The sequence below is a fragment of the Dermacentor albipictus genome, chromosome 3 (assembly GCF_038994185.2).
Source record: "Dermacentor albipictus isolate Rhodes 1998 colony chromosome 3, USDA_Dalb.pri_finalv2, whole genome shotgun sequence".
NCBI classification, from domain to species: Eukaryota; Metazoa; Arthropoda; class Arachnida; order Ixodida; family Ixodidae; genus Dermacentor; species Dermacentor albipictus.
In genome coordinates, this window is record NC_091823.1 from 30573027 (window position 1) to 30599957 (window position 26931).

General features: G+C 43.1%; 2 protein-coding genes across 3 annotated transcripts in view; one reads left to right on the plus strand and one right to left on the minus strand.

Annotated features, from left to right (window-relative positions):
- The first annotated feature begins 5504 nt into the window (after positions 1 to 5504).
- LOC135909694 (calnexin-like) lies at positions 5505 to 26199 on the plus strand. Of its 2 annotated transcripts, none has more exons than XM_065441728.1 (14): positions 5505 to 5662; positions 6010 to 6084; positions 6206 to 6315; positions 6889 to 6947; positions 7709 to 7773; positions 7875 to 7951; positions 8687 to 8840; positions 9427 to 9556; positions 11063 to 11361; positions 14403 to 14636; positions 15582 to 15722; positions 18759 to 18881; positions 23563 to 23796; positions 25905 to 26199. In XM_065441728.1, the coding sequence occupies exons 1-14, from the start codon at positions 5618 to 5620 to the stop codon at positions 25968 to 25970; spliced, it is 1812 nt and encodes a 603-aa protein (XP_065297800.1). In that variant the 5' UTR covers positions 5505 to 5617; the 3' UTR covers positions 25971 to 26199. The 2 variants fall into 2 exon arrangements, with proteins under 2 accessions (XP_065297800.1, XP_065297801.1); XM_065441729.1 differs by lacking the exon at positions 5505 to 5662 and adding an exon at positions 5669 to 5813.
- Positions 26184 to 26931, minus strand: part of mus301 (mutagen-sensitive 301) — a 50995-nt gene continuing 50247 nt past the window's right edge. The window contains exon 19 of the mRNA XM_065441727.1: positions 26184 to 26286. Coding sequence (XP_065297799.1) covers positions 26218 to 26286 — 69 coding nt within the window. The 3' untranslated portion in view covers positions 26184 to 26217. The remainder of the gene's footprint in view (positions 26287 to 26931) is intronic.

Below are 26931 nucleotides of genomic sequence, written 5' to 3' on the forward strand. Positions count from 1 at the left end.
TTTCGACGGGGGCGAAATGCAAAACACCCGTTTATTTAAATTTAGGTGCATCTTAAAGGATCCCAGGAGGTCAGAATTAATCCTGAGTCCCCCACTACGGTGTGCCTCATAATCGTGTAGTGGTTTTGGCTCTTAAAATGCCAGATTTCTTTTTTTTTTTTTTGGTCTTAGACCGCCGCAAGCTCCATGTTATGAGCGGCTTCTTTTTCTTCCCGAGCGCTCATGTCATGGCAGAAGACGCACTCAGGCAGTATTTAAGCATATTCAATGTTAAAAATAGTTGCGTGAAACTAAAGCGACGGTTGATGAAGTTGAGAAAGCTAGAATACCGAGGCTGCCCCGCACACAACCACAGCGGTAGCGGCGTTCGCATGCCCTCTCATGCACGGTTGCGCCTCTAGCGGCGGGCGCTGGCTCTATATGAAACTGAGGCGGCAGTTTCGTGACCAGAAAAAAAAATGGAAGGACTCTGACCATACGCTCTGGCGTTGCCCCTCGTTGCGAGGCACTGAACAAGTCAATGAGGACAATTGGCTCTCCGCTATCAAGAGCCCCGATGTCGGGGCGCAACTATGGGCTGTCCAGAGGGCCCGCAATGCGACGGTCGGGCATGGCCTGACTGTCCCAACGTGGGAGCGGCCCGCAGCGCGCTGAGTCGCGTACCTCAGGACTTTCATTATAAAGTTTTGCATCAATCCATCCATCCATTCATCGCGCCGATCGAGTGCCCGGTACCTGCGATAACGGCGACGCGACTTGTTCAGAGCAAATGACGAAGGGCCGAAGAGAGAGAGAGAAATAAACTTTATTGTGAGACCAGGCCTCTTGAGCCCAAAGGTGGATGGCCTCCTCAGTCCAGGTAGCCATGGCTCGCTGCCGCCGCCCGAGCCCTGTTCACCAATCGCAGCTGGCTGTCAGGGTCTTGCGTCACCAGCAGAGCCTCCCACTGGTCTTCCAATTCTTCTTCTGAATCCACCTCTTTCTGCATGTTATCGCCTGATGGCGATGATGATGGTGGTGCTTCTCGATTATTCCTGCATCCAAGCACCATATGGCGCAAGGTGTTGGGCGTGTCCGGCGGGCAGAACTTGCAGTCTCGCCCGTAGATGCCCGGGTATATGGCGTGCAGCAGTGTTCCGTGTGGGTAGGTTCCAGCCTGTAGTCTTCTCCAGGTTACCGCTTGGTCCCTACTCATCGTTTTATGCTGAAAGAATGGAAAATTAAACGTGTCGTCATAAAATACGTCCTCTTAGCTGCGCATGCGCAGCAAGTTATCGCAGCCGTGGTTCGACGGTGCAGCATGTATGCCAGATGTAAGCCAATTTGTTTCTCCGCCTATCAATATAATACAGACGGACAGCAGGCCAAACTTTTCCGAACTTCTCAGTGCACTCCTCAATATTAATTTGAGCGTCTGAATTATTTATGTATTTATTAATTTTACAATACTGCAGGCCCTCGTCGGGCCCATGCAGGAGTGGTTACAACATGGAAAACAGTACAACAACAACAACAAAAAGAATAAAGTGAAACTAGTGTATCCAAAACAAAGAGCATTACCACACACAAAAATGAACATAATTATGGATAAATTCCGTTTTCTTTTTTTCATGGAGCTTGTGGTCCATATATATGCTTTTTTTTTTCTGACAGGTGTACTCTATAAGACCCCTTTCGCGGAGCAGTTTGCTCTAGAGAAGCGAGATGGCGCTTTCGGCGGCGCGCCGCACGTTGCCTCAGCGAAAGCGCACGAATGCGAAACCAGTAACGCATCTACATTGCCACCGTGCGATCAGCTATCAGAAATAAAACTGTGGATGCTCCTAACCTCAATGCGCTATATTGATGCTGTAAAATGTAAAACGGTAGAGGGAAGACGTGTGCAGTAGTAGTTGGCAGCAAAAATATAGTGACTGGGATGTTAGGGAATGGGATGAATATCTCGTATACAAATTGATGCACTTAAATGACGTATGCTGACGACCTAGTTGGTACATGACTTGGGAAAAACGAAAAGTGCTAAAAACGGGACCAAACAAAAACGAGACAGCGCACTCACTGTCTTGTGTCTTCTTGTTTAGCCCCGTTTTCAGCGCTGTCTGTGTTTTCAAGAATTCATCTATATAAGCAGCAGCGTCTACAAAATCATAGTGAACAACGTGACCCATTGTGGTCCACCGTTTGCAGATATATTCTGCCCGTGAGCGAGAAATGTGTGTCTTCCAGACACAATATTATCGACCACAGACCAGCATAACAATGTATTCTTACTATTGAAACGTTTCGTCTTTACCACTCCAAATACCACTACTCGATTTTCTGTTTCAATGATCTCAAAAGCATTTGAATCGCAACATTACATTTTCTCCTGGCGGTTAGGTGTGCGTCGGGAATCATGAGGACTACCTTTTTTTTTTTTTTCAGAAATTCTAAAGCAGTTGAGCTAGCGCTCCTTCCCTTGAGAGGCCGCACTTAGAGGAAGGAATAGAGTCTGTGGAGAAGAGCTAAAATCGCCGGTGATTGGTAGTGTGTATGTAATAAATAAAATAGATAAAACTCCAAACAGCCGGTCAATGCAGCAAACTGGATTTTTGCAAACGACCTATAAAAATCCACCGTCTATCCGTTTTTCGTGAACGGAAATAGGACTGACGCTTCCTTTAATCATTACTTGACGTAGAAATAAAGTAAGGAGAAAGAAAGGCGCTGAAATGAAAGGCAAAGAACAAGAAAAGAGACTTGTTGCAGCCCACGTAACAGCGGAGATGAGTGGTGTTGTTGTGTTAATGGTTCACACAATCCGGAATTAGGTCGAGGCACGCATTGGGTGGGGCCGCATTGTTCTGCCTGCTACAGGCGCCGGACAACACTTTTCTTCTATTTTTTTTTCTCTGCGAAAGCGGCGCAGCCCTTGCGCCTATTAATTGGCGCAAGGAGTGTGGTCATAAGCATAGTCGTCCAAAACTTTCTATTCAGGGTATGGGGGGTGGGTTCTACTGCTGATTTTTTTTTTTTTTTAGAGCGATGGAACAAAGAATGGCAGGCATAACGTTAAGAGACAGAGAGATAGTGGTTTGGATCAGAGAGCAAACGGGTATAGCCCATATTCTAATTGACATTAAGAGAAAAAAAAAGTGGAGCTGGGCAGGTCATGTAATGCGCAGGTTAGATAATCGTTGGACCATTAGGGTTGCAGAATGGGTACCAAGAGAAAGGAAGCGCAGTCGAAGTCGGCAGAAGACTAGGTGGGGCGATGAAATTAGGAAATTCGCGGGGGCGCTAGTTGGAATCGGTTGGCGCAGGACAGGGGTAATTGGAGGTCATAGGACGAGGCCTTCGTCCTGCAGTGGACATAGAATGGGCTTGTGATGATTATGATGATGATCGTTGCCTGTCCACACTTCAAATAAGCTTGCAAGCAGCACGCAATTCTGCAAGCAGCAAGGTCAGGCGGCGCATTTCTTATCCACTGAGAATACTCATCAGTGGTGAATTTTTTGCGCGCAATAGACTGCAAGGTGGCAGGCACAAAGTGAGAGCTGTTCGTTTTCGAGAGAACGATAAAGGTATCATTGTTTAAACAAAGAAAAATGTGCGGTTTTTGGCTTAAGACAGCTTTTTTGTACACTTGTTTATTTTACTTTCAATAAAGGTTTTTTTTTTTTTTTCCTACGCTCCCGTAATCAATATGAGCCTGTCATAGTCATACGGGCGCAGCGACGCGGATGGACTTTAGTGTTCACTTCGAAAACGCCTTGACACCAGCCGTGAGCGAAGCTAAGGCCCACGAAAGTTTCTGGAATATTGCTATAAAGTTTTACTGTCCCCTACACGGGAGGTAAGATGCCTGAGTAAATTGCCCTAATGTTCACAATAATAAATATTGTAATTATTATAAATACCTAGGCCAGGCCTGTATACTTGTTTTGCTCCCCACATCTGTTCTTTCTCGAATTCTGTTCCCTCATACAAACTCCTTCCCAAATTTATACATGCTAAACAAAATGTACCCAACACAATACAGAGACACCTGCCCATGGTGCGGGGCCACACCCGGCCACGTCACATGGGAATGTAAACAAAATCAATCATTCCACCAACACAATAACCCGAGTGCGGAGTAATGGGAGAGTCGGCTTACCAGCTGCGAGCTCACGGCCCAAAGGGCCTTAGTGCAGCACGCTAGTGAGGTAGCTAGGCTCAGTGGAGCCCTGGAATAGGAGCCCACCCTTGCCGGAAGAGGCTCCAAGTCGCCGGCGCCCAAGATGACGACCGAGAGCTCGAGACGCTAAATCCTTGAAGGAACCAAATAAAGTTTTTTTTCTCTCTCTCTCTCTCTTCCTCATCACATTGCACCCTCCCATTCTGGGTAATGTTCGGGTGTTATCCATCGCCAGAGCGGCTAGCAATACTCTCTTTTTTTCCTCCAACAAGTACAAATATAGTCGCTTAATCCAAAATCTAACGCGAGCTGACGCGGGCTATTCGTTCTTGGCGCGAGGGCGAAGATGTTTTGTGCGTGTGCATGGGCAATTGGCATGGGAGAAGGGACATATCCCATGACAACATGAGTGGACGAAACGTGAGCATCCAATCGAACAGCCTGCCCAACTTACGACAATTGCGCTAACTATACGTACGTAGATTGACGTAGATACGTCAATTGACGTTGCAGTTGACAGAGCTGCTGAAAAATTATGGGAACAGCGCCGCTGCGATCGGTAGCGATGCACATTTTTAAACCTTACAGTAAATTACATGAGTTATGCGGAGTGGTTCTGTGTCACTTAAATATCAGAAAGGCCTACCCTAACGACTCAGTGAGTTTGTACAGAATCGTCAGGATCGTTTCAGGACCTCTTTAACTGTCAAAATAGTTTAAACGAACGGCATTGAAGCCTACGAAATCTGAATGGTGAGGGCTTATAAAAGCAAATAGCAGAAAAATTAGCTTCGTCCTTATTTTTGACGAGCCGTTTGCCTGTTTGCTTTCAAGCGACTTTGTAGACGCCTTCCTGTTGCGCTTAATAAACAAAGGTTTAGCAGGGCTCAGGTGCGAGTTAGATGGTTCATGATCTTGAAGCAAACTTTTAATTACCAGCGCGAAGAAAACGAGACGAAAGCTTGCTTTTAAAAAAAGGTTCGCGTGCAAGTTCTTGCACGTATTACACACTTAAGGAACTAATAACTTTTGAAACCAAGAAAAGTTTTGTATAATTTGCAATACGACTATCGTATTAGAAACGATAAACGAGATAAAGATAAACGAGTAGACGGACACACGTGTCTGTCTACTTCTCTCCTAGTGTTTGCGTCTTAAAGGCTGGGTTCCATCGTTTCCAAAAGTATGTACCAACAGCCCCAGCAACCGACTCTTCTACGACTATCGTGCCTCCGGCAAAATCACAGTCCGTGTACTTTGCGTAAACGAAACCAAATGTTTACCACGCTGTTGACTGCACTGCCCCTTGCGTCAGTGCATAGCGTAAATTTGGCGTATGACCCCACCACTAACAACCGTCGCCGTTTCGTATTCACCGAGCGCCCAATAGGATCCCTCCACGAAACAGCGAATACTCTGGAATCGGCGTGGTCGAGCCGGCGATGAGAGATTGAGATGCATTTACCTGCTACTGGGATGAGGTGTTCGCGCGAACGTCAGGTAAGCCGGCCACGCAGAACGCCTTCGCTGAACGCGGTCGACGACCAGCCCTAGCGACGGCGCTCTGTCCGCGCCCAACAGCCATCGGCGAGCGTCGCGTCAATTTACTGCGATTACTGTACAACCCGGTTTCCGGTGTAATCGATTGCTCGTAAGTGGCTCTAATTAACCGGTACCACGCTGGAACTTCGTCTTTCAGATGCCTTTGCGACTCTACTATCTATCCCTACTTCCATTGGTTCTTTTTTAAAGCATGAGTTGTAATACGTCTGTTGTAACCAATCATTTAAACAAAAAAGTTCACTTGTTAGTAGTTTTGTTTAACTTTCGTTGCTTCGATTTTGCAGGTGATGTATTTAGGCTGCGCGCTCTTGATCATCCTTGCCCTGCCGGGATCGCTTGGCGCCCCAGAGGAGAAAAAGGTAGACAACGCTTTTTATTTTGTTTGCTTCTCCCTTTCTCTTATTTGTGGCAGGCGCCTAATCTTGTTAGCGCGACCGGATAGAAATAAATCATGTTGGTCGACGTTCTTTTTCCTCTTAGCCTGCGCCAAAGACCGAGCCATCTCAAGCCATCGTTTATAACATTCCAAAACCTGTAGGATTTGCTCACATTGCAGAACATTTCGATGATATCGACGCATTCAAAGAACGGTGAGCGAACCTTTTTTTTGTCTTTCTTCAGTACTATGTAGTACGTTTGCTGCTCGCCTCGCTGCGCCTTCCTATGAGTGCCATGGTACTTCTATGAGGTACCGTGGTAGGTACCGCAAATAACATATTGCAATGGTACGGTGCCCCCTGTGTTAATTAGTTCAACCATTGCAGTCGACCCTCTTCAAGTTTGAATGACCAGCACAATACTGCAAACCAGTTGCAACGGCCCGCGAGGTACTGAGATTTTGAAGCCAGACAAGCACCGTAATTTAATAAAGATTCATTAAATTCATTAAATTATATACACGTCATGTATATGCAAGTCATCTCGTCATTGCGAGAGTGTAGTTGGGAGGCTTGTCAATGAAGCAAATGCACAACTTCATTGATATGACCCATGGTCATGTGCCTCTGATGTTTAGCTGTTCCTAACCATGGTGCCATAATGCACATTAGGTGATTTTGTTGTTTCGTACAGACATTGCATGTTGCCCACTTATTCTGCATAACTGTGCCCCCATAGTACCATATTAATGCTGGTCCTTTTCTGTTTTTGAACCTGTATTCCAGGTGGGTGGTTTCTGAAGCGAAAAAGGATGGAGCAGAAGAAAGTGTAGCTAAATATGATGGTGCGTGGAAATTTTGCTTTTTCAAGTCTGATATGACCCACCTGCTGCAGCTTTTGCTGTACGAGTTTACTTGCTTGTAGCAGATGTCTGGTGTATGCAGGATTAGTTTGAACTTTGCCATGTTTTCTGTCTTATTTATCAATTTCAAGCAAACTTTTAGTTCGTGACACAAAGCCATAACTGTGTGATTGCAGGTCATTAAATTGTTGCTGTATGTCTTGTACAGTCTTGACAGGGCAGGAGTGAAAAAGGGGAAGCAATGGACAGGCTGTCTTGCCTTGGCCATCTCTCACCGTGTTTTGGTCTCTCGAGTTTATGTTCCATCTGCATCTGGCTGTACATATTGAGATGAAAAAAAGCCATTACATTTGGCAAGGTTGCACATAATTCTGTCTAGCTGTTATTGTGTGATACACATATGAAAAAATTGTGCAGGGACGGAGGGGACCTCATGAGGACGTTTTTGTTATCCACAGTGTACAACATTCCTTTCAGTAAATTTGAACCACTATGCAACACAAAAAAAAGATGCAATTTTATTTATGTAAATGCTGAGTATGCTGAATATTTTGTGGGTGTCAAATTTATATTAATAGCTTGAGATGGAGGTCAAAAAAGGACTTGGAAAGTTATTTTTCAGAACGCAGATCTTCTGTCAGAAGGAAAAAAAAGTTATTAGCAATTTGGGTGACGTAAAGGGGACTTCTCCATGAATTTAGTGAGAATCCTTAGCAACCTGAAGCAACTTGTAATGTTTTCAGGTAAATGGGAAGTGGAAGCGTCTTCCAAAAGCCACCTGAGAGGAGACTTGGGCCTTGTTCTCAAGGTAGGCACTGTAGTTTGGCCTGTGTTGTCTCACTAAATGACAGAATTAGATCAGTGAGTTGTTTTGGTTCATGGAGATAAAGTTCTGATGTTCTTTTACAGTCCAAAGCACATCACCATGCCATTGCTGCAAAGTTGAGCAAGCCATTTGCCTTCGACCACAAACCCTTTGTCCTTCAGTGAGTGTAGCGATTACTGAATCTGGGTTTACTCTCACTTTTAACATATGCAGTTTTACGTAGTTACATGACAGGTAGCATCTGTTTGGTGAATGCTATGCTTGGTAAACTTTTGTTGGAAGTCTGAAACCCTATACAATCAATATAGTTGACTATATGGGGTTCAGGTTAAATACGAATGGTCGAGAAAAAAGAACTTGCTGAAAGAAACGTAGAGAAAAAAAAAAGACGTTGAAAAAGAAAATGTTTTCTTAGGTTTTTTTTCTTGCGCACCTGAAGTAATGGCCAAAATTTCCAGCCCCAAAAAGTAAGAACTTCATGTTTAAAAAATTTTGTGCAGAAAGAAGACCAAAAGGTCAAAGAAATGGTGCAGTTGATCTGTGCATTGTTTTTAGCGTTTTGCTTGTTTGCATGTGTTTTGAAACAGTTGCACTGTATTCGTGGAAAATTCGTCTCAATGTCGCGCTGACTGCAGCAGACGTGCTTAATCGGTCTTTTTAGTCAAGCAAATAAAATATATATTGACAGCCTTTTCCTATTCTTTACCTGTAAGCATGGAGAATTGCCCTGCTACAAATATTTTTAGTGGACTGTGTGAAACCATTTATTTCCAATTTTTTTCTATATTTCCTAAAAAAAACTAATTTTCTGGCCATTCAAAATGTACGAAAATGATGCTGTATATGGCATTGCATTACTACACCCAGTGCTTATTCACTTGACATTGCACTCCAGGTATGAAGTGCAGTTCCAGGAAGGGCAAGATTGTGGTGGAGCCTATTTGAAACTCCTTTCTGACCTGGACGAGAACAAGGACCTGAAGCAGTTCAATGACAAGTCCCCATACACTATCATGTTTGGACCAGACAAGTGTGGTTCTGATCATCAGGTAAATGTACTTGCGCAGTTCCTCAGAGTCGTAAAGCTAGATAACAATGCATCCAAAAGTGCAAGTCATACCAATGATGACCAACTCTATGTTGGGACTTAAACTGACTGCACAGTATGTAAAACCCTTCACTTTCATTGCCCTTAGTTTTTGCAGATTTTTCAATTACTATACAACATAAAGAAATTAAGGACAGCATTGAAATTTTGACTGCTACAATTACATTACTGCTGACTTCGTTATTTCGTAAGCTAATGGAAAACAAATAATTTTGAATCTCTAATGGAAAATAGTTGGCTTATAAGAAACTGTGCACCGCAATTCAGTGAGCATGTTACTGCAGTGGCTGTGTTACGTGAGACTAGCACTTCTCAAGTCTTGTAGAACTCAAGGACAGATCAGCTGAATCTTACAAGACATGCCAGAAAAACAGTAAAGTTTGTTAGCTGTGATAATTCAACCTGTCATTTTTCTGAGATATTTGTGTAGCAGAAATGTTGGGTTTTGCAGTGTACTTTCTTTTTCTTGGCTATTTAGCCCTGTTACATCTTTTCAACCACTAATCTGTGCTTGCGTCCATCTGCAGCTGCATTTTATCTTCCGCCATCGCAACCCCCGGAACGGCAGCTACGAAGAGAAGCATTGGAAGAAGTCCAAGAGCGTGTCAAAGTTTGACGAAATCTTCAAGGACAAGAAGCCCCACCTGTTCACATTAGGCAAGTGCAGCAGTACTTCTCTTGCACCGGTACACTGTTTTGGACAAGTGAAAACTGAACAAAAGTTAAAGCATGGCCCAGAATGCATCACGCAACGAATCAGTAATCAAGTATATTAAACTTCTCCTGCATCATAGTTTTTTGCTATTGCTGTTCTGTTTTTGTGTATCCTTTTCTAATTTTTTCATAACAGTGCTAATGCATTTGTACTAGTGACATGAATTTTAGCTCCCCAAGATTCCTTTGAGGCAATTGAGAGTATATGCAATGTTAAAACAGAGAAAACTAAGCAGCTACTTCAGTACATGCAGACCATTTTTGTGTTGATGTGGAGCGGTCTGGTATGCTTTTAACATTGATGTCATAGACGTTCGCTAAAGAGAAGTTTTCCATTCACTATCCCTTCTGGAGAAGGATCTAGAAAGTGTGTCTCAATATTAGGCCTTCCTGAGCATATCCGAAGTGCAACACAGTGCAATCAACTTATGGTACCATATATAATGATAACAGGTTGTATATGACGATAACGGGGTCGCTCTTGTCTACATCATATGCTGGAGGAGGTTCGTAAAATAGGCCCACATACTATGGTTAGTGATGGACGTACCCATCGTTAATTGGATTAGTGGCAACTTTGCTCTGCTTTAGCATTTCATTGAGAGTGTAGTTCGTGCTCTTAAAAGAAAGGGACATATTACAGGTGACTGAATTTTATTTGGCTATGTGCTTGGTAGTCCGAACAGTAGAACGCAATAAAAACTGCCGTTCAGGCTGTATATTGTGTTCAACCTGTCAAACAAAATGTGGCTTTGGTCTTTTTTTTAATGCTTCATGAGGACCTCTTAAATAATAGGGTTGTTCAAGTAGTGAAATTTCCAAATTTCACTACTTGAACTTTCCAAGGATGGAAGTGCAATACTACTCCGTCGCACATTGTTTTAAATGTACAGAAACATTGTAAGAATTACCAAATAATTAATTGCTTTTCCTAAAGTGAGGCAACATATTCGCATATGACTGAACGTTATTGAGCAGAACTTATCTGCTTGAGGAGCTCACTCAAGAACTGATGCCCGTGTGCAGCGACCACAAATTCCCCGAGGCCTGGTCTTTCAGAACTGTCCTCACTTGCAACGTTCTCACTCCTTTGAGTCTCCAATAAGTGTTCTCTTTTACATATTTGAATGAAACAAATATTCAGCAATTTCAAATACTGAATTCTCTAATCAAATGCAAATCAAATAGCAAGCCATTCATATGATAAATTGTTTTTACATTTGTGCACCTTTTAAAACTATCTTGCATGTTCTACAAAAACGGCTAAAATCCCTGGCATAGGCAATGAACCAAAGTTACAAGCACTATTAGTCAGCATGGTTAGGTTTATCAGGAGCTAACACTTTCCACAGTGTTTTCAAGCATTCAAATGTGCTTCAAGCAGTGGTAAATAGGCTGTTGTGGCATTGCTGTACTGGAAAAAAAGAATGTTGGCTGTGGTGTTTGCAGTGCTGTCACCTGACAACCGGTTTGAGATTCTTGTGGACCAGCGAAGCGAAGTCAAGGGAAGCCTCCTGGAAGACTTTGAGCCACCTGTGAACCCTCCCAAGGAAGTGGAAGACCCTAACGATAAACGACCAGAAGACTGGGATGAGCGTGAGAAAGTGCCCGACCCAAACGCAGTCAAGCCCGATGACTGGGACGAGGATGCACCTCGGGAAATCCCTGACCCAGACGCCAAGAAGCCTGTTGGCTGGCTGGATGATGAACCTAAGCTGGTGCCGGATGCAACGGCTGAACGGCCCAAGGTGAGACACCCATAGATGCATTCAGACAGCTTTTAAAGGGCCCCTCACCAGGCCCCATTAAAATTGTGCACAGTGCTATGTCTGCGCTGTAGTACTTGAAGAATGTTGCCTGCTACCATTACTGCAGCTGGCTTGTGTGTGCGGTTTACTTCTCTTCTGCTGCTCTCTTACTCATTATAACACCTTCCCTCCATGAAAGGTAGTCAACCAAAACCACTTCAGGTTAACCTCCCTGCTTTTGTCTCTTGTTATACATTGGAAGTTGTAAAGCTCTATTGAGGAAGAATTCTACCGCAATAATTTTTTAAGGCTTTAGTAATAGTAGACATAAAGGTAATTGTAATGTGAGGTGATGTTGATGGTGCAAGGGGTCAATCTGCACTTTCACCGCAGTCGGAAACTGTCTCATCGGGAATTTTAAGACAGTTTTAAGACAAGCTTTAAGACAAAATGGGCACTGGGAGAGCCCAGTGCATACAAATGGTATTCCTCCCGTGCGTTCTCTAATATCAGATCTGAAGGCCCATATGATGTTTGCGTAGCATTTTTTCTTCTTCTTCTTCTTCCTTTTTTTCTTTTTTTTTGCCGTTGCGTGCAACTGATATTTTTTTTTTCTTTTACAACTTTGTCTTAAAATTCCAGATTTCTGTGTGGCTTCTTTACGATTTTCACAATATTAACAGTTCTCATGGTTTTTTTATTTGCATCCAAATATCGGCAAAACTAATGTCAAAACGACATGAATGCAGATCCTGACTGAGTTCGCTCCCTGATTTTTGAACCCCCTTGATTATTTAGACCTACCTGTAGCATCGCTACCCTCTCTATAAACATATAGTGTAAAATTTTGGGTGCCATTGCAGGGATGTTTCATGAAAGAACTTCATGAATCTGAATCCTTGTGGCACCATAAACCTCTGCCACTGGCACAGATGACTTTATCTGAAACTTAGAGCAGAGTGCGTTTACAATGTCCCTCCAAAACAAGGTCAGCAGACATTAAAAAAAAGTCATAATCTTGAATATGTGAACAGTTTTTATTATTTAACCAAATTTTAGAATTCATTGGGTTCAAATTTTAAAGTTCTTAGGTCTAGTGATATTTTCTGTGCTGGCAAAAAGAGAAGCTGGTTTAAGAATAAGGCACCAGGCTTCCATTGGATTTTCAGCTGTTGTTGCACCCTGTAATGGTGTAACATTTTGCTGCCACAATCGTCATCACATGATCTATGCATCACAGTTGTTTGTTTGTATTGCTGAGACCCTTAAGCATTTTTGCATACATAGCATCACAGTGGCTGCAAATTTACTTTGGGAGACCAAGAGTGCTGCTGCAGTCCTTTATTTTTGTTGCACTTGTTAAAGTAGCAAGGAAAAACAGGAAATGCAGATCCAATGTGCATGTAGGCATCTATGTGAAGTGAAGCATTAGTGAAGCGGTTCATTGAATGCTATACAACTTAATGCAATGCACACAATATTGTCGGCACATCTGTGTCACTATGGCCAAGGTGACGTGTGACGATTATCGAAGGAAGAATGGTGATGATAGGCGCACGTGCAGAGAAGTATGACGCATATGATAATAGATTCAAGGATTCGAGACCCCTTGTGTCATAGTGGCAGGTACCCATTCTGGAGGATTGGCCAAGAATGGGCTCGTAACAATCTGGCCAAAAATGGCGTAGCCACCTATAGAAAATCAAAGAAGCCATTGTGCTTGGAGATTCATATGAGCTGGCGTTATATGTACAGAATTTATTCTATTCTGGTTCTGTGACATGTGGCATGTTTTCTTCAACAACAGTACGTCAACATGTAGTTGGCTATCTGCTTTTGTTGTTTTTGATTGCAGCAATTTCCACTTGTGAATTTATACTGACATGGCTCAGTTTGGCAAGCAAAATTGCATCTGCAATAGTCAATGTCTCTGCATCTCAATTATTTTTGGGAGTCTAGGTGTCAAGTCTATATGTGCAGATGCGACAAAGCTCAGAGAAAATTCATGATTTCTAACCTGTTCTGTTGCTGCCCATGTTTACTGATGATGACAAAGCAGTAAATCTGTCAGAACTCAATTGTTAACAAACAGTATTATTAATTGGCACCTGAAGGGATAAACCAGTTTCATCACCGAGACAGCACCAAAGGACGCAGTACCCAGGATAGTAGGCAAAGAAAGCTACGTTTAGAAAAAAACTTCATTGTGGCATAGTCATCTGGAAAACTTGTGTAAACAACTGTCTATGATTTCGGCTATTCAGCGAGCTGTCATGCCCAGTTTGCACTGTTATTTGCTTTCAAATGCTGAAAAAATGCTGAAACCCGTACATGTCACAAAAGATTTATGAATGAGCTGGACACCACTCTTAGAGGAGGGCTTATCGATATAAAAATTTTGAAATACACAATGCACACAGTTGTCCACAGAAAAGCATCTTAAAGGATTAAGGGAATACTAAAGGCAAACATTGATTCAACCTAGATTATTAGATTACCCTTCCAGAAGCCTCATAATCTTAGCTTTATTCCAGGGTGTATGAAGTAATTTAGTCAGAGAGTAGGCATTTTGAATGAAAAAGCTGCAATGAAATTGCATACAATGAATGGCTCTTGCATAGCTAAACCAGCATTGTTGGAGGTCATATTCTACAAGATGCTGCTGTGCATTTTTAGTCCGAGGCCTCAACAGTGAGAGCATTCCAAACAGCACTGGTGGAGCAGCACTAAGAAATTACCTCGATCAGCCGTTTGCTAGAACTTGACAAAATTTTCTTAATTTTGACATGGGAACCATGACTGCATTTTATTTACTAATTATGAACTAGACATACTACAACTACCTGGGAGCTGTTCTGTTCTTTGTAAAAGTGGCACTTTGAACATATCAGAGCACTTATCTGTCACTTTGGCTGTACTTCATATTCGCTTACAGCTTAACCTTGCAATTAAATGCAAGTGTGTGCACATAGCACTCCTTTCTGCGTGTTGCCTGTAGGTGCAGTAGTGCTCACCCTGCGGTGCCTCTTTTTCTCACTTAGGACTGGGATGACGACATGGACGGTGACTGGGAGCCACCACTGGTCAACAACCCCAAGTGCGAAGCTGTTGGTTGCGGAGAGTGGAAGCCACCTATGATTAGCAACCCGCGCTACAAGGGCAAGTGGAGGGCTCCACTTATTGACAACCCTAACTACAAGGGCAAGTGGAAACCACGCAAGATCCCCAACCCCAACTTCTTTGAGGACCAGAACCCTTTCCGGATGACAGCTATTGTGAGTTCATCTTTGATGGAGTGCAAGAGTTATGGAAATGGCAGAACCATAAATTGATTATGCAATTTACACCGTACGATGTACATTGGGGGCCAAACTAGTGGTGCTAGCTCGATGACTATGAAATTCTTCTGCTGAGTGTGGGGTTGTGGGTTCGATTCCCGATCCCAGTGACCATATTCTGATGAAGGCGAACTGCAAAAAACACTTATGCAATGGGCTCTGGGTGCACAGCTCCAGGTGGTCAAAATTAATTTGGTGCCCTCCAACCTCAAGCACACTATGCAGCTTGAATGTTAAACCCCACAATTCAATTTTTTTTCTAATTAGGATCCAGATTTCCTAACTTTGGTGGACCTTCGTCAATGCCTTAATCACGCTGCTGCTTCATATTTTACCTGTGATCAGTCACTCAGCACAAATTAGAGGGGAAAGTGACAACTTATTATTTTTATTTTCATTATTTTTATGAAAATGCAGTGCCTATCTTTAATTGTACCCATTGTTCTCCTTCGCCACTGCATTACTTGAGTGTTTCCAAAATGTTTGGCTTCGGCAGCACGCTCGCATCTTTGTTGCTATGCTGCACATGCGAGTGTCTGGGTGGGCTAGCACCCTCAATACAGAGTTTTATATTAGGAGTGCGGAAGCGTTTGGGGCCCCCTAGCGCTTGAGGCCATGGTACTGCACATGCGTGGCTCCAAGTGCCAAGGGGCCCCAAACGCTTGCGTACCCTTAATCTAAAACTCTCTATTGTCATCTTGGTTTCATCCTGTTGGCCTGGAAAAAAAAAAAGCTACACTTCAGCACATAGCAATGGAACGGACAGAAATAGTTACCTGGCAAACTAGGCTTGAATCCAAAGTACATTGACAGAGTAAGGTCAAAAGTTTGAAATTAATTCATTGCTATGGCGCTTATTGCTCCAAATATCTTTCCTTCCAGGCAGCTGTAGGCTTCGAGCTTTGGTCTATGTCCGATGGAATCCTCTTCGACAACATTATCATCACAGATGACACTGTGGTGGCTGACCAGTGGGCTGCCGACACTTGGCTCCTGAAGAAGGAAGCTGGGGATCGCGATACGGTATGTCCCGTTTTGCTGGGTATCTGCTTGTAGGGTAGACATCATGGGATATTGAGTTAATGGGACTAACCAGATCGATCTACAGTACTGTTTTGGTTGCTTTTATTAGTTTGGCACTTCCGTAATTTTGTTTACTAAACAGATGAAATTATAGATGGCTTGTTCTTTGTTGACTATATTTGTCCATCTGAAAGCTTTCCATGTTGTTTAAATTGTAATTTCGCTTTTAGATTAAATAATTCAGTGACCTAATTCCATGGCTATGGCTCGCTTTGCAATTGTAAAGTTTTTTTGGAACGAGTCATCACTCACATTTAGTTGGACTGCAAATTTGGCAAGTTGGCAACAATCCATGTTCAATAGCACCACTTTCGAGAGGCAGGGTGTCTACCCACCGGGAAAACCAGGAATTCTCAGGGATTCTGAATAGTCAGGAAATACTCAGGGAACTTGTGCTTCTATCATAGAAAATGGATTGCAATTTGATTGAAAGGGAACGAAAGTTGCAGTAGTGCAGGCTCGAGTAACGGGGAGGAATCGTAACGAATTGTCTCTGATGCCGTGTCCGCTGAAAGAGTTGCCAGTGTGCAGTCAACGACCGACTATCCAGACGCCTGGTAATTCAGACGTCCTCGCGGCACCACCACGTACCCCATAGTCAATGTATAAGAACGTCTGGAATTTCGGACTCAAGATGGACGCCTTCAGATTTTCCGGACTTTTTGCCGTGACCGCAGATCCGAAACGGCATTAATCAAAGCCACCATGCCGCCATTATGATAATCTCGCCGCCTCGAGTCGGTGCTCGCATGCAGATCCGCTGGCAGCCATAGCCACCACTGCGGAGTTCACTGTAACTGTGGTAACGCTCGGCGTAGCTGCTTCGACGCTCGCTTTTAAGCTTCTTGCCGTTCTGTGTCGTGTTTTTCAGTGAAAGAATTCGCCGCTGTCAGCAGCGGCACCGGCTCCGTCTCTGTGGTCCTCGCGAATAGCTTCGATGCTTGGAAAGTATGGCGCGTTGCATAATGCCAGTTGAAATTCAGCTTCGCCTCAGTACAGGCACGTTACGCGGTGAAGCATAACTAGCGTGGGAAGGGGTAATTGCCACGGGACTCTGTATGTATTCCTTAATTATACATGCATGTACCAGCCATCTCCTGTCACAGTACAAGGACTGATATGTCTAATAAGTGTACTGGCAGGCCTTCAGAGTTATTTCGGATGTGCCTGTGGTGATTTGAGCCCTTAAGGGCAGTAAAAGACATTGCACTCATTTCTTCCAACTGGCCAATTCAAATGGCCCGTGGGGCGAACACGCGGTGGAAGGAACATAACAGAAAGGACCTATGCATTGACGAATGAATGGGAAAGGAAGCGTGTTTCCACCGCCGCTTTGAAGGAGGTTGAGCTAAAAAAAGTGTTGGCTGATGCCGAAATGTAGTGAAACGCAACACTGAGGCATTGTGCACAGGCTGACAGTATGTCAGGACAGTTGAAGTTGACTATCTAGCTGCTGAAAGATTCTCACTTGTGACAAAGTTCAGGCCTCATACCAATGAGCTTGCTATCAGTTGATAGAAATAAGTCATATTAAAAAAATATTTGCTTCTGTATGCATCTCCTTTTTATTCATATTTGACAACATTTGACTCTATTTGCAATGGGTTTTACCATTTTTTTTTTTTCGAAGACACTTTATTCGCTGTGCACTTTACTAGCCCCTCCCTTCTGTTCTCTTTTTGAATAAAATAAACACTACTCCCTACTGTTCAAACTGGATTAAATATATTTGTTTTTAATTTTTTCGCATGCTAACTAGAATGTGACAGCATTAGTTGACATGGTGCCAACCAAACTTGACATGAAACAAAGTTCCGCGTCACTCAGGCAATTTTGCAAGAGCACTCGAGGAATTTGGAAATGTCAACTTGGTAGACACCCTGACAGGACAAGGCAAACACAGGACAGCTCATGTCTCGTGTTTTTTTGCTTGCTCCTGTCAAATGTAGTGCTGGTTAAGATGGATCACTTGCATTGTTCTTGCAAATGTGGCGTTTGCTTCGAGGGCTAGTCGGCTTATTGATCAGCGTCTTCAGTTTGTGGTGTGTGGATGAGTGTGCTCTTTACAGCCGACCAGGAGGCGTGACCGCAAGTACCAGCGCCTTGGCTGGTGCTTGTACCTGACCTACATTGGCCTGCCCGTGGGACTTTACTTGTACTACATCTGGGGCATGGTGCAAGAGGTAGCCTGTCTGGCTGGTTGCATATGTGTTACGCAATGCAGAGGCGGCTGGCTCTTGTGCACTGCATTTTTAGATGTTCAACAAGAGCTGCAAGCTGTACAAGTTGGCGCAGTAATGCAGTGTGAAAGCAGCACCGAAGACTGGCATGCGGATATGAATGCTGCTTTTATTTATTCTTATCATGTGTATGTCCTTGCACATCAGCATTTACCTTGCACACACGGCAACAAGCCAATTCAAGATAGTGCTTGTAGAATGCTTTCAGCAGTAAGATTGAGTAGTTATACATACATTAACCTACATTTTTATTCAAACAACAAAAAAGACTTGTGTTCCTGCTTTGTTTTCACTCAAGTTTTGCTAAAAGATGGAAATATTTGGTTTGCATTGTTCAATAACGCATAACATTGTTGCTTGGCTTCTTTGTACCAGTTGGTTGCCAACAGGTGGTGAAACAATGGCAGATTGTTTGTCCCATGGCGAGGTATGCGGTCATTTTTGTTTATTACTGGCATTTTTTTTTTTTTTATGAATCGGGCAATCAATGACCCAAAGTGCTTTATTGAATGATGCAAACCAAGAAATGCTATTCCATTTTGAAATCAGTGACAACAAAGTGGTCAGCACAAAGTCTAAAATGAAGGTTGCTGTATGTTAGCAGTTCGTGTTGGAAGCTGCCATGGAAAATGTTGATACAAGTGGCGCTTAGAAAAAGATGGGACAATATCATACTTGCTTTGCTTTAGAGGCGCACCTTGTGCTTAGAGCTCTTGCTGCTTTGGTTCTTGTATAGGATGGCATGTTCATGCGCCTCATCAAGTACACCAACAAGTACCCATGGCTCTGGGCTGTCTACGTGATAGTTCTGGGACTGCCCTTAGTTCTGATCATCACCTTCTGCTGTTCCAGCTCACAGGTGAGCTTGTGGCCTTGGCATGTGCAAGTATGTAGGTTGCAAACCCTAAAAGAATGCTTTATACTGCAGGCACTATCATGGACTAAGGAGATAAGAAGAAGCTAGAGCTAACTAGAATGCATTATACATAAGCACCCTGTTAGGTTTCTTAGGGGACCACAGGAAAAGAACGCATGATTTGTGGAAACGTGTGGTAATGGTTGCGGCAGCACTACAGGAGAGGCAAAAAAGTTAGCCATCACATCAATTTCTATTCGAAATTGAATAGCAACTAAACAAGACTACTGAAAACTCACTAAATTGAATCTATTGAAGCAAGCTATTCAAAACATGTGAAGTGATGATTTTCAGTGTCGTTTTCATGCCGTCGGTGTAATGCAGGCATTGGCACTGTGCAGTTGCAGTTTTTGGACATAACTGGGAAGGCAAACACATGACCCTATTGAAACTAAATGGCACCAATGTTTCAGAGCAAAAGAGAGAAAAAAAAATAATGGAAACGTATCAACAGAGTTTTAGTGCATTTTGTTTCCACATTCGCTACTTTGTGTTATTTTGGCACGTACGCTTAGTTCAAGGCTCGTGCTATCTTAGGCAACTGAATACGTAGCAGTTGAACCTTAGGTCGTTGCTTGCAAGATGTGCTCTGCATTATAGTTTCCCGCTGACGCCTCGTCTGTCTTAACACTAGAGCATTCAAGTCTAATGATAGTCGCTTTCTGTTTTGCTAATCTTCAGCTTGGCATGCATGTGGATGTAATGAAGTACAGTTTACACTGTGTGAAGTGATGTAAACATTTCAGTTACTTGTTACCAGCAGTTGTAAGGACGAGCAATTGGAACAGGCCTACAAATTTACATGCAAAAGAAAGGCTATTCTTTATGGTACCTTGTAGCTGTTGATGTTTGAAGTTCTAAAAGAAGGTTAGCAAATTTGGCTATAACTTGCACATTTTATGAACTTAGTGCTGCTATTTGTTGCCTAAAAAAAACTATATTGATCCCTTGGATAATTTATACAGTAGGCTCCTTGTGAGAATGTCTTACCAGAAGTTTATCCGAAAGTCCTCGCCACAGTAGAGGAAAAATGCCTGCTGTGCATCGCTAAAGCTGCAGCGGGAGATGCAGCTTTAGCGATGCAAAACAGGCGAAATGCAAAAAATGCCTTTGTCCCGTGCATTAGGGGAACGTTAAGATACCCTGGTGGTCAAAATTAATCCGGAGTCCCCCGCTATAGCGTGTCATAATATAATCATGGTTTTGGCACATAAAACCCCAGAATTTAATTTGGAAATTAGTCCTGGACAGATTTTTTTGCCCCTTACCGCATGTCACTGACAGAGACCAAGCAGAGCAGTGACGTGTGTGCAGACCCACCTGACCAGTCAATTCAAATTTGCATCTGGTGTAAGCTGGACCTCAGTTTTTGCACTCGCGTTTACTTATGTCAACTTTCATTCGCACTCACACCTGTTTTTTTTGGCTTGGTTTATGATTGATTTTACAATGGTGAGTCAAACTGAGATGTCTCCACGGAAAGGTTTTTGGAGATAGTGCTCCGAGATCGATTCTGTATGACATGATGGACACTAAATACAATGACATGGAGGCCACACCCAATACCTCTTTCTCCTTGTCTTTTGAATGCGGCATGACCAGCATGATTGTGCTCTTAGTGGCAAAGACGTCATTACCCAGTATTACTTGTGTTAAGAATGTAAAAAGTGCCGAGCTTTCAGCAGACTAAGTAAAAAGTGCGCAACATCCCACACCTACATACACACACACACACAGAAAAAGAGAGAAGGCGACATTATCGTGCTGTCACATGACTGCCGTGGCGGCAGCGCACCGCTAGTCCATGTAGCCACACTGCCATAGCAACGTTTTACCGTTGCTGGCGTGGTGTGCTTTTACTCCAGTGCGGATTTGCCTTAACAATAGTTCACTGAATTGTAAGGAACAGAGGCCCTCGGACTGTTCACCTTTACAGAGTCTTAACAGAGCCAGTTACATTACATATGAGGAGCTTTTTCTTTAAGTAAGCCAAATCCACAAACCAAAACGATGTGATACTATAGAGCTGTAAGGACAAGAAAAACTAGGCAACTTTCCTCTAGAAAAAGTATCAAATGGGGGCAACTAAGGCAAACGAACGATGTACAGAGATCGTATTTTTGATAAAATATGTGCCAGATCCTGCTGGTCTACCAATCAAAGTGAGTCAAATCCACTCGCCCTGTAGGAGAGCGCTTACCACACAATGTGATCGAGGCACTATGGCAGCCTCTTTGCAAGTTGTGCTCCCGATTTTGTTAACCTTCAGTGCTGCTCAAATGAGCACACATTACACATGAGGCTCTCGATGCTTTCTTGACAAGCAGATTTCTCTTTCCATATATTCCCAGTGTTTATGAAGCATAGCACTGCCCCTAATTGCTAATGCTGTAACATCTTTTGTACTAAAATAAGATCAGGCTGTTCTGAAAGTCATTTTCAACATTTCCTGACCAGAACAGCATCAAATACATCCTAATGAGTAAAATGGGCAGCATAATTTTTCGTTACTTGTTGCAGTAAAGTATGTCTAGCTGACATGCAAAACATATCCTATAATTGCTCTGATGTCAACTTTCTTGTTTCTCTCAAATTCTATTTAGGTGGAATTGACCCATTTCAAGAAAAAAAATCTTCATATATATATATATATATATATATATATATATATATATATATATATATATATATATATATATATATATATATATATATATATATATATATATATATTAGTGTGAGATTTCCATCATTGTGATGGCTTAGGACAGTGCAAAATGTGTGCTGTGGTGTGTTTCATGATTTAATGTAGCACAAGGGCACAACCACAGGGTGTCTACCAAGATGACATCTCCAAATTCCCTGAGTTTTCCAGGTTTTCCCTGAGCACCTTTGCGAAATTCCCTGAATGAGTCAGATCTTTGTTTTATATCAAGACAGGCTGACACCACGTTGCCCGATGCTGTCACTCTTTAGTAAGCATGCTGAAACAAAAAAAATGACTTAATCCAGTTTGAATAGTAAGGAGTAATATATATTTTATTTAAAAAGAAAACAGAAGGAAGGTGTTAGTAAAATGCACAGCGAAAGAAATGGTAAAGCCCATTCCAAATTGAGTCGAACATTTTCAAATACGAATGAAAAGGAGATGCATACATAAGTAAATATTTTTTTAATATCAGCTATTTCTATCAACTGATAGCAAGCTCATCTGTATGAGGTCCTGAACTTTGTCACAACTAAGGTTCTCTCTCAGCAGCTGGGAAGTCAACCTCAACTGTCCTGACATACTCTCAGCCCGTACACAACATCTCAGTGTTGGGTTTCACTGCATAAACAATTTATTTCGGTTTGGATGAGGGACACCTGTGTCTCAGCATCAGCCATCACTTAGTTTTTTTAGCTCAAGCTCCTTCAAAAAGGTGGCGGCACCCTTCCTTTCCCGTTAATTCCTCAGTGTGTCGGTCCTTTCTGTTCTCATCCTCCTTCTACCACGCTTTCACCACATGGATCATCTGAAGCATCCTCTTGGTCAGTTGTACAGTCAACATTTGATTTCTTGGACTTCCGAGGGGCCGCAAAAAAAAATTGAAAAAACGGGCAGTCTGAAAAAAATTAGTGCATGTCTTTAACTGCCGTTAAGGGCTAAAATTACCACAGGCACGTCTCAAAAAGCTCTGAAGGCCTGCCAGTACGCTTTTTAGGCATATCAGGGCTTGTACTGTGACAGAAGACGACGTGCACGCATGTGTAATTAAGTAATGTATACTGTGTCCCGCGACAATTGGCCCCTTCCCACGCTTGTTATATTTCACCGCTTAACACTAGTGTACCGAGGCGAAGCTAACTTTCGCAGACTGGCATTACGCAACGCGCTGTGCTCTGCGAGCTTCAAAGCCAATCGCTAGGATTACAAAGGCGGAGTCGGTGCCATTGGTGATAGCAGCGAATTCTTTCAATGAAAAACACGGCACCGCACGGCAAGAAGCTTAATAGCGAACATAGAAGCAGCTAGGCCTGACGTTGCCGCGGTGGTGGTTACGGATTTGCGGATTTGCCTGCGAAAGTGCCGGTTCGAGGCGGCGAGATAATCAAAATAGCGGCGGTGGCGGCTTTGATTAATGACATTTCAGACCTGCAGTCGGGGCAATATACATTGACTATATGGAGTACGTGGTGGTGCCGCAAAACCGTGCAAATTATCGGGCATGTCCGAAAAATCGGGCGTCTAGAAAATCGGTCGTTAACTACTCTGGCAATACATCGTGCCGATGACACGGCGTCAATAATGATTCGTTGCGATTCCTCTGTTACTGGAGCCAGCATTAACACGACTTTCGTTCCCTTTCAATAAAGTTACAGCTAATTTTCCCTGATGGAAGCACAAATTCCCTGAGTTTTCCCTGAGTTTTTCCAGACTGTTCAAATTCCCTGAGAATTCCCGGTTTTCCCGGTTTTCCCGGTTGGTAGACACCCTGAACCACAAAGAAAGACGCATATGCACACAGCCACAGGTTCTAAGATTCTTTTTGGTTCTGCCTTCGCGCTACATTATGTCACTAAGCAAGCACCAACTTGCCCAATAACACGTTTTCCATGCTGTGCTGTGGTGCACCGATCACAGGACAAGAAAGTGGCAGCGGCTGCTGCTCAGCACAAGAAGAGTGACGATGCCCCTGTGGCCGAGGACAGTGCTGAGCCAGCTGCAGCTGAAGAGGAACCGGTGACTGCGCCTATCGAGGAAGAGGAAGAAGATGAGGAAGAGGAGCCTGCTGCGGCCAAGAGTGCCGACAACCCAGATGCAGCATCTGGCGACAAGGAGACCACTGCCAGCAGCAACGAGGAAGGAGACGGAGCGGTGCGTGTTGCGCATGATGCTTGTTGCCACACGTATTGAGGTGTTACATTGTGGTTAGACCACTTCGTTGCATACAAGCTTGAGCTATAAAATAGAATGCACAACATACGCTGTGATTACCAATTGAAATTGAACTGCTTGGTAGCTAGTTTCTCACTTAAACTGCTAAGAGTATCAGCAAATTTTTTTAAAATAATAATTTGTGATTTCTTGGTTCTATACAGGGAGCTTTAGCTAACCTAATTTCAGCATGAAATTAGGTTACCTATTTAGGGTGAGGACACCCTGTGTAGGTTTGAGAAACAGCAAAAAAAAAAAGGCAGTGTGCCAGGTTTGGTGCTTTGGTGTTAAGTGTCAGCATCATTGACCAACTGCAACAAAATGTTACATTGGCTAAATTTGTTAAAAAGTGAGTAGCATGTACCACTAAACCACTCTTGGAAAGAGCCGGCAACAAAAGATACGATTTCAAGCCTTAATATGTCTACATCAACGGTACAAAGCAAAGCCACACCTTAACGTCCTTTCTGCACCCACGGCTGTATAGTGTCTGTAATGGGACAACAGTATAACAAGAGTGCTGGCAGCGGCCATGTTTCTGTCAGCCTCTTGCTTCGTGTCTCCAAAACTCGAGATTATGCAACTTCCAGCGAAGAAATGCACAGGGGAGACGGCACATGATGCCACGCCATCTCTAGTCGGCAGACGGCCACGGTAGAAAAGGAGACGGTGCCAGCAACCTACCCCTCCTCTAGCCCTCACGAGAGATTGATGATGTTGTTGCGAGCTTCCTCCCTTACCCCTTTCCTGTGCAGGAAGATGATACTGATCAAGTCACTATCCTTCTTTGCTCACCCTCACAGGCTTTCACTCGCACCTAAAGTACACAGCGTGTGATAGGATCCTATCACACTAGGACCATATACAGAACATGATGCTGCTCTGCTTGGGGGGGGGGGGGTCTCTGTTTGTAGAAGTTTCCATTGTCTGTATTCCTTCATGGCAGAAGTTAAACTTCGTTTTAAGTTCAAATTCATGCTGTTCTATGTACAAGTTACTTCATTATATTAAGAATTCCATCATACTGAAATTCGTTGTACCGAGGTTTAACTTATTGTTCAAACTGCATTTGTTTTAAAAAAAAAGGAACTATCTGTGTGTGTACTATAGTGAATCAGAAAATTGCACAGCTGTGCAAACATGTAGTGTCTAAGGAATTTGTAGAAATGCCTTTTAAGATGTTATTTTGCAAATGCAAAACAATACCAACATTAATGATCGCTTTCCAAATAATCTCAAGTTCTTTTTGTGACACCCAGTCATCACTGCCTTTAAATGCGAATGACATGAACAGCACTGAATACTGCTGGGGGCAGGAAGACTGCTTGCAGTAACTTTATTTTGGACATTACCAACCAAAGTACAATAGTTTCTTGTCACACTATGTAACAGCCAAATAAATAACAGACAACATAGACTATATTTCTGGCACAGTAACAAAGACAAAGTTATGTGCCTCGCCTTAATACGTACATGTGTGGTGCTTGTAGTATAATTAAAACAGTTATCAATCTGTTGATAACAACTTCCAAAGAAAGGCACTGCTGTTGCTATGAGTACCCGTAAATAAATACTAGTGGCCAACTGCTTTCTGAAAATATGTACTTTCACGTATCAGCAATTGGTGCAAGTTGTCTGACTAGTGAGCTGCTCTTAGTTACATTTCAGCCTTCACTTTGTTCACAATCCCAACCATTACCATTACATGTATACTTGTGATTTGTTTAGCACAATTGTCTTGTAATGGAAACTTGCACATGACACTTGCATGTGGATACCAACTTTTACAGATATCCACACTCGAATGCAGCACGGCAGTGATCTGAATATATTATTTGGTTACCGCTTCTTACAAGCATTGCTTTTAAAACTGAGTAGTAACATAAATGGCATTAAGCATGCTTCGCATGTGTGGATGTCTGTACCATAACAGTGGTGTCCTTACTCTCTTGCACCTTTTCTTTTGGTGGCAAGTAACCAAGCACTGTGAATTATTCAGTGCACACATAGACAAAAGCCTGAAAAGATGGTGTCACCCCCCTTTTCAGGATGGAGAGGACGGAGCTGGAGATTCAAAGCGGTCGCCACGGCGGCGGAGGCCCCGAAAGGAGTGATGTGTCATGTGAAGAGACTTCTTTTTGTACCCTGCCCAGCGGCAAAAGGCTTGGTAGCAGCTGACTGGACTGCATTTCTCTGCAAGGGGTGCCTGCAAAAGTAGTGGCATCACCAATGTGTGTGCATGACAGCTGAAACTGGAGTGAATGTGTGTGTGTTTGTGTGCTTCTTGAAAACTTAAGTTATTATTATACTTATTACTGTTCAATAAAGGTTGCTTTAGTTGTACCCACTTTTTTTGTTTCATCACACCATTCCTTGAAGAACTTGTTCAGCTTGCTCCTGGAGATCCTCTGCCTTCTTCAATAGCAGCAGCTGCACCAGTAATTTATTTACAGCAAGAAACAAAATGAGCACAATACGCTATATAAACCGCTGGTGTGGTGGCTATCACGTACTGCAGTGGCCATATTTGAAACGAGCTTGCAGCCACTTGGCCATTGCCAAACTGAGTTATCCAGTAGACTGAAGAATTGAACTGCCAATAAAGCAAGGTTTACTAGCTGATCATTGTTGCAGATGCTTGATTAGCAAGTAAGTATGATGTACCTTCATTTCCGATGTCTAACTTGTTTACATACTAGAGTGCACGTGGTCCTCAAAGCCACGACACTCTTTTTCATTCTTTGAACAGATTGTAGTTCCTACAGACCTATTTAACAGCGAACCCACGGGCACCGCCATGTTTACAATGGTTGTGCACAACTCCCCCGGTGCAGCTCGGCAAATATTGTGGATGGTGACTGGGTGAATGACGCAAAGCTTTGGCAACGACTTTCTGAGCTCGTTACGCCTTGTCCAAATGGCTCAAAAAGCGTATACAATGCTTTTACTGAAAGCGGCCCTAGTAATGCATTCCAAGCTGTGGAAACATTCTGCTTGTAAATCGGAATCTTTGTTTTGCTCTTCGTCCTTTGAAGCAGCGGCTTATGTTTATGATTCAGTAAAGTTCCTCAGTGC

Coding starts and splice junctions, on each gene's coding strand:
- LOC135909694 (XM_065441728.1), top strand. CDS start 5,618: ATGCATTTACCTGCTACTGGGATGAGGTGTTCGCGCGAACGTCAG. Junction 9,557..11,062: donor GCCCCACCTGTTCACATTAG/GCAAGTGCAGCA, acceptor TGGTGTTTGCAG/TGCTGTCACCTGACAACCGG. Junction 18,882..23,562: donor TCTGCTGTTCCAGCTCACAG/GTGAGCTTGTGG, acceptor CACCGATCACAG/GACAAGAAAGTGGCAGCGGC.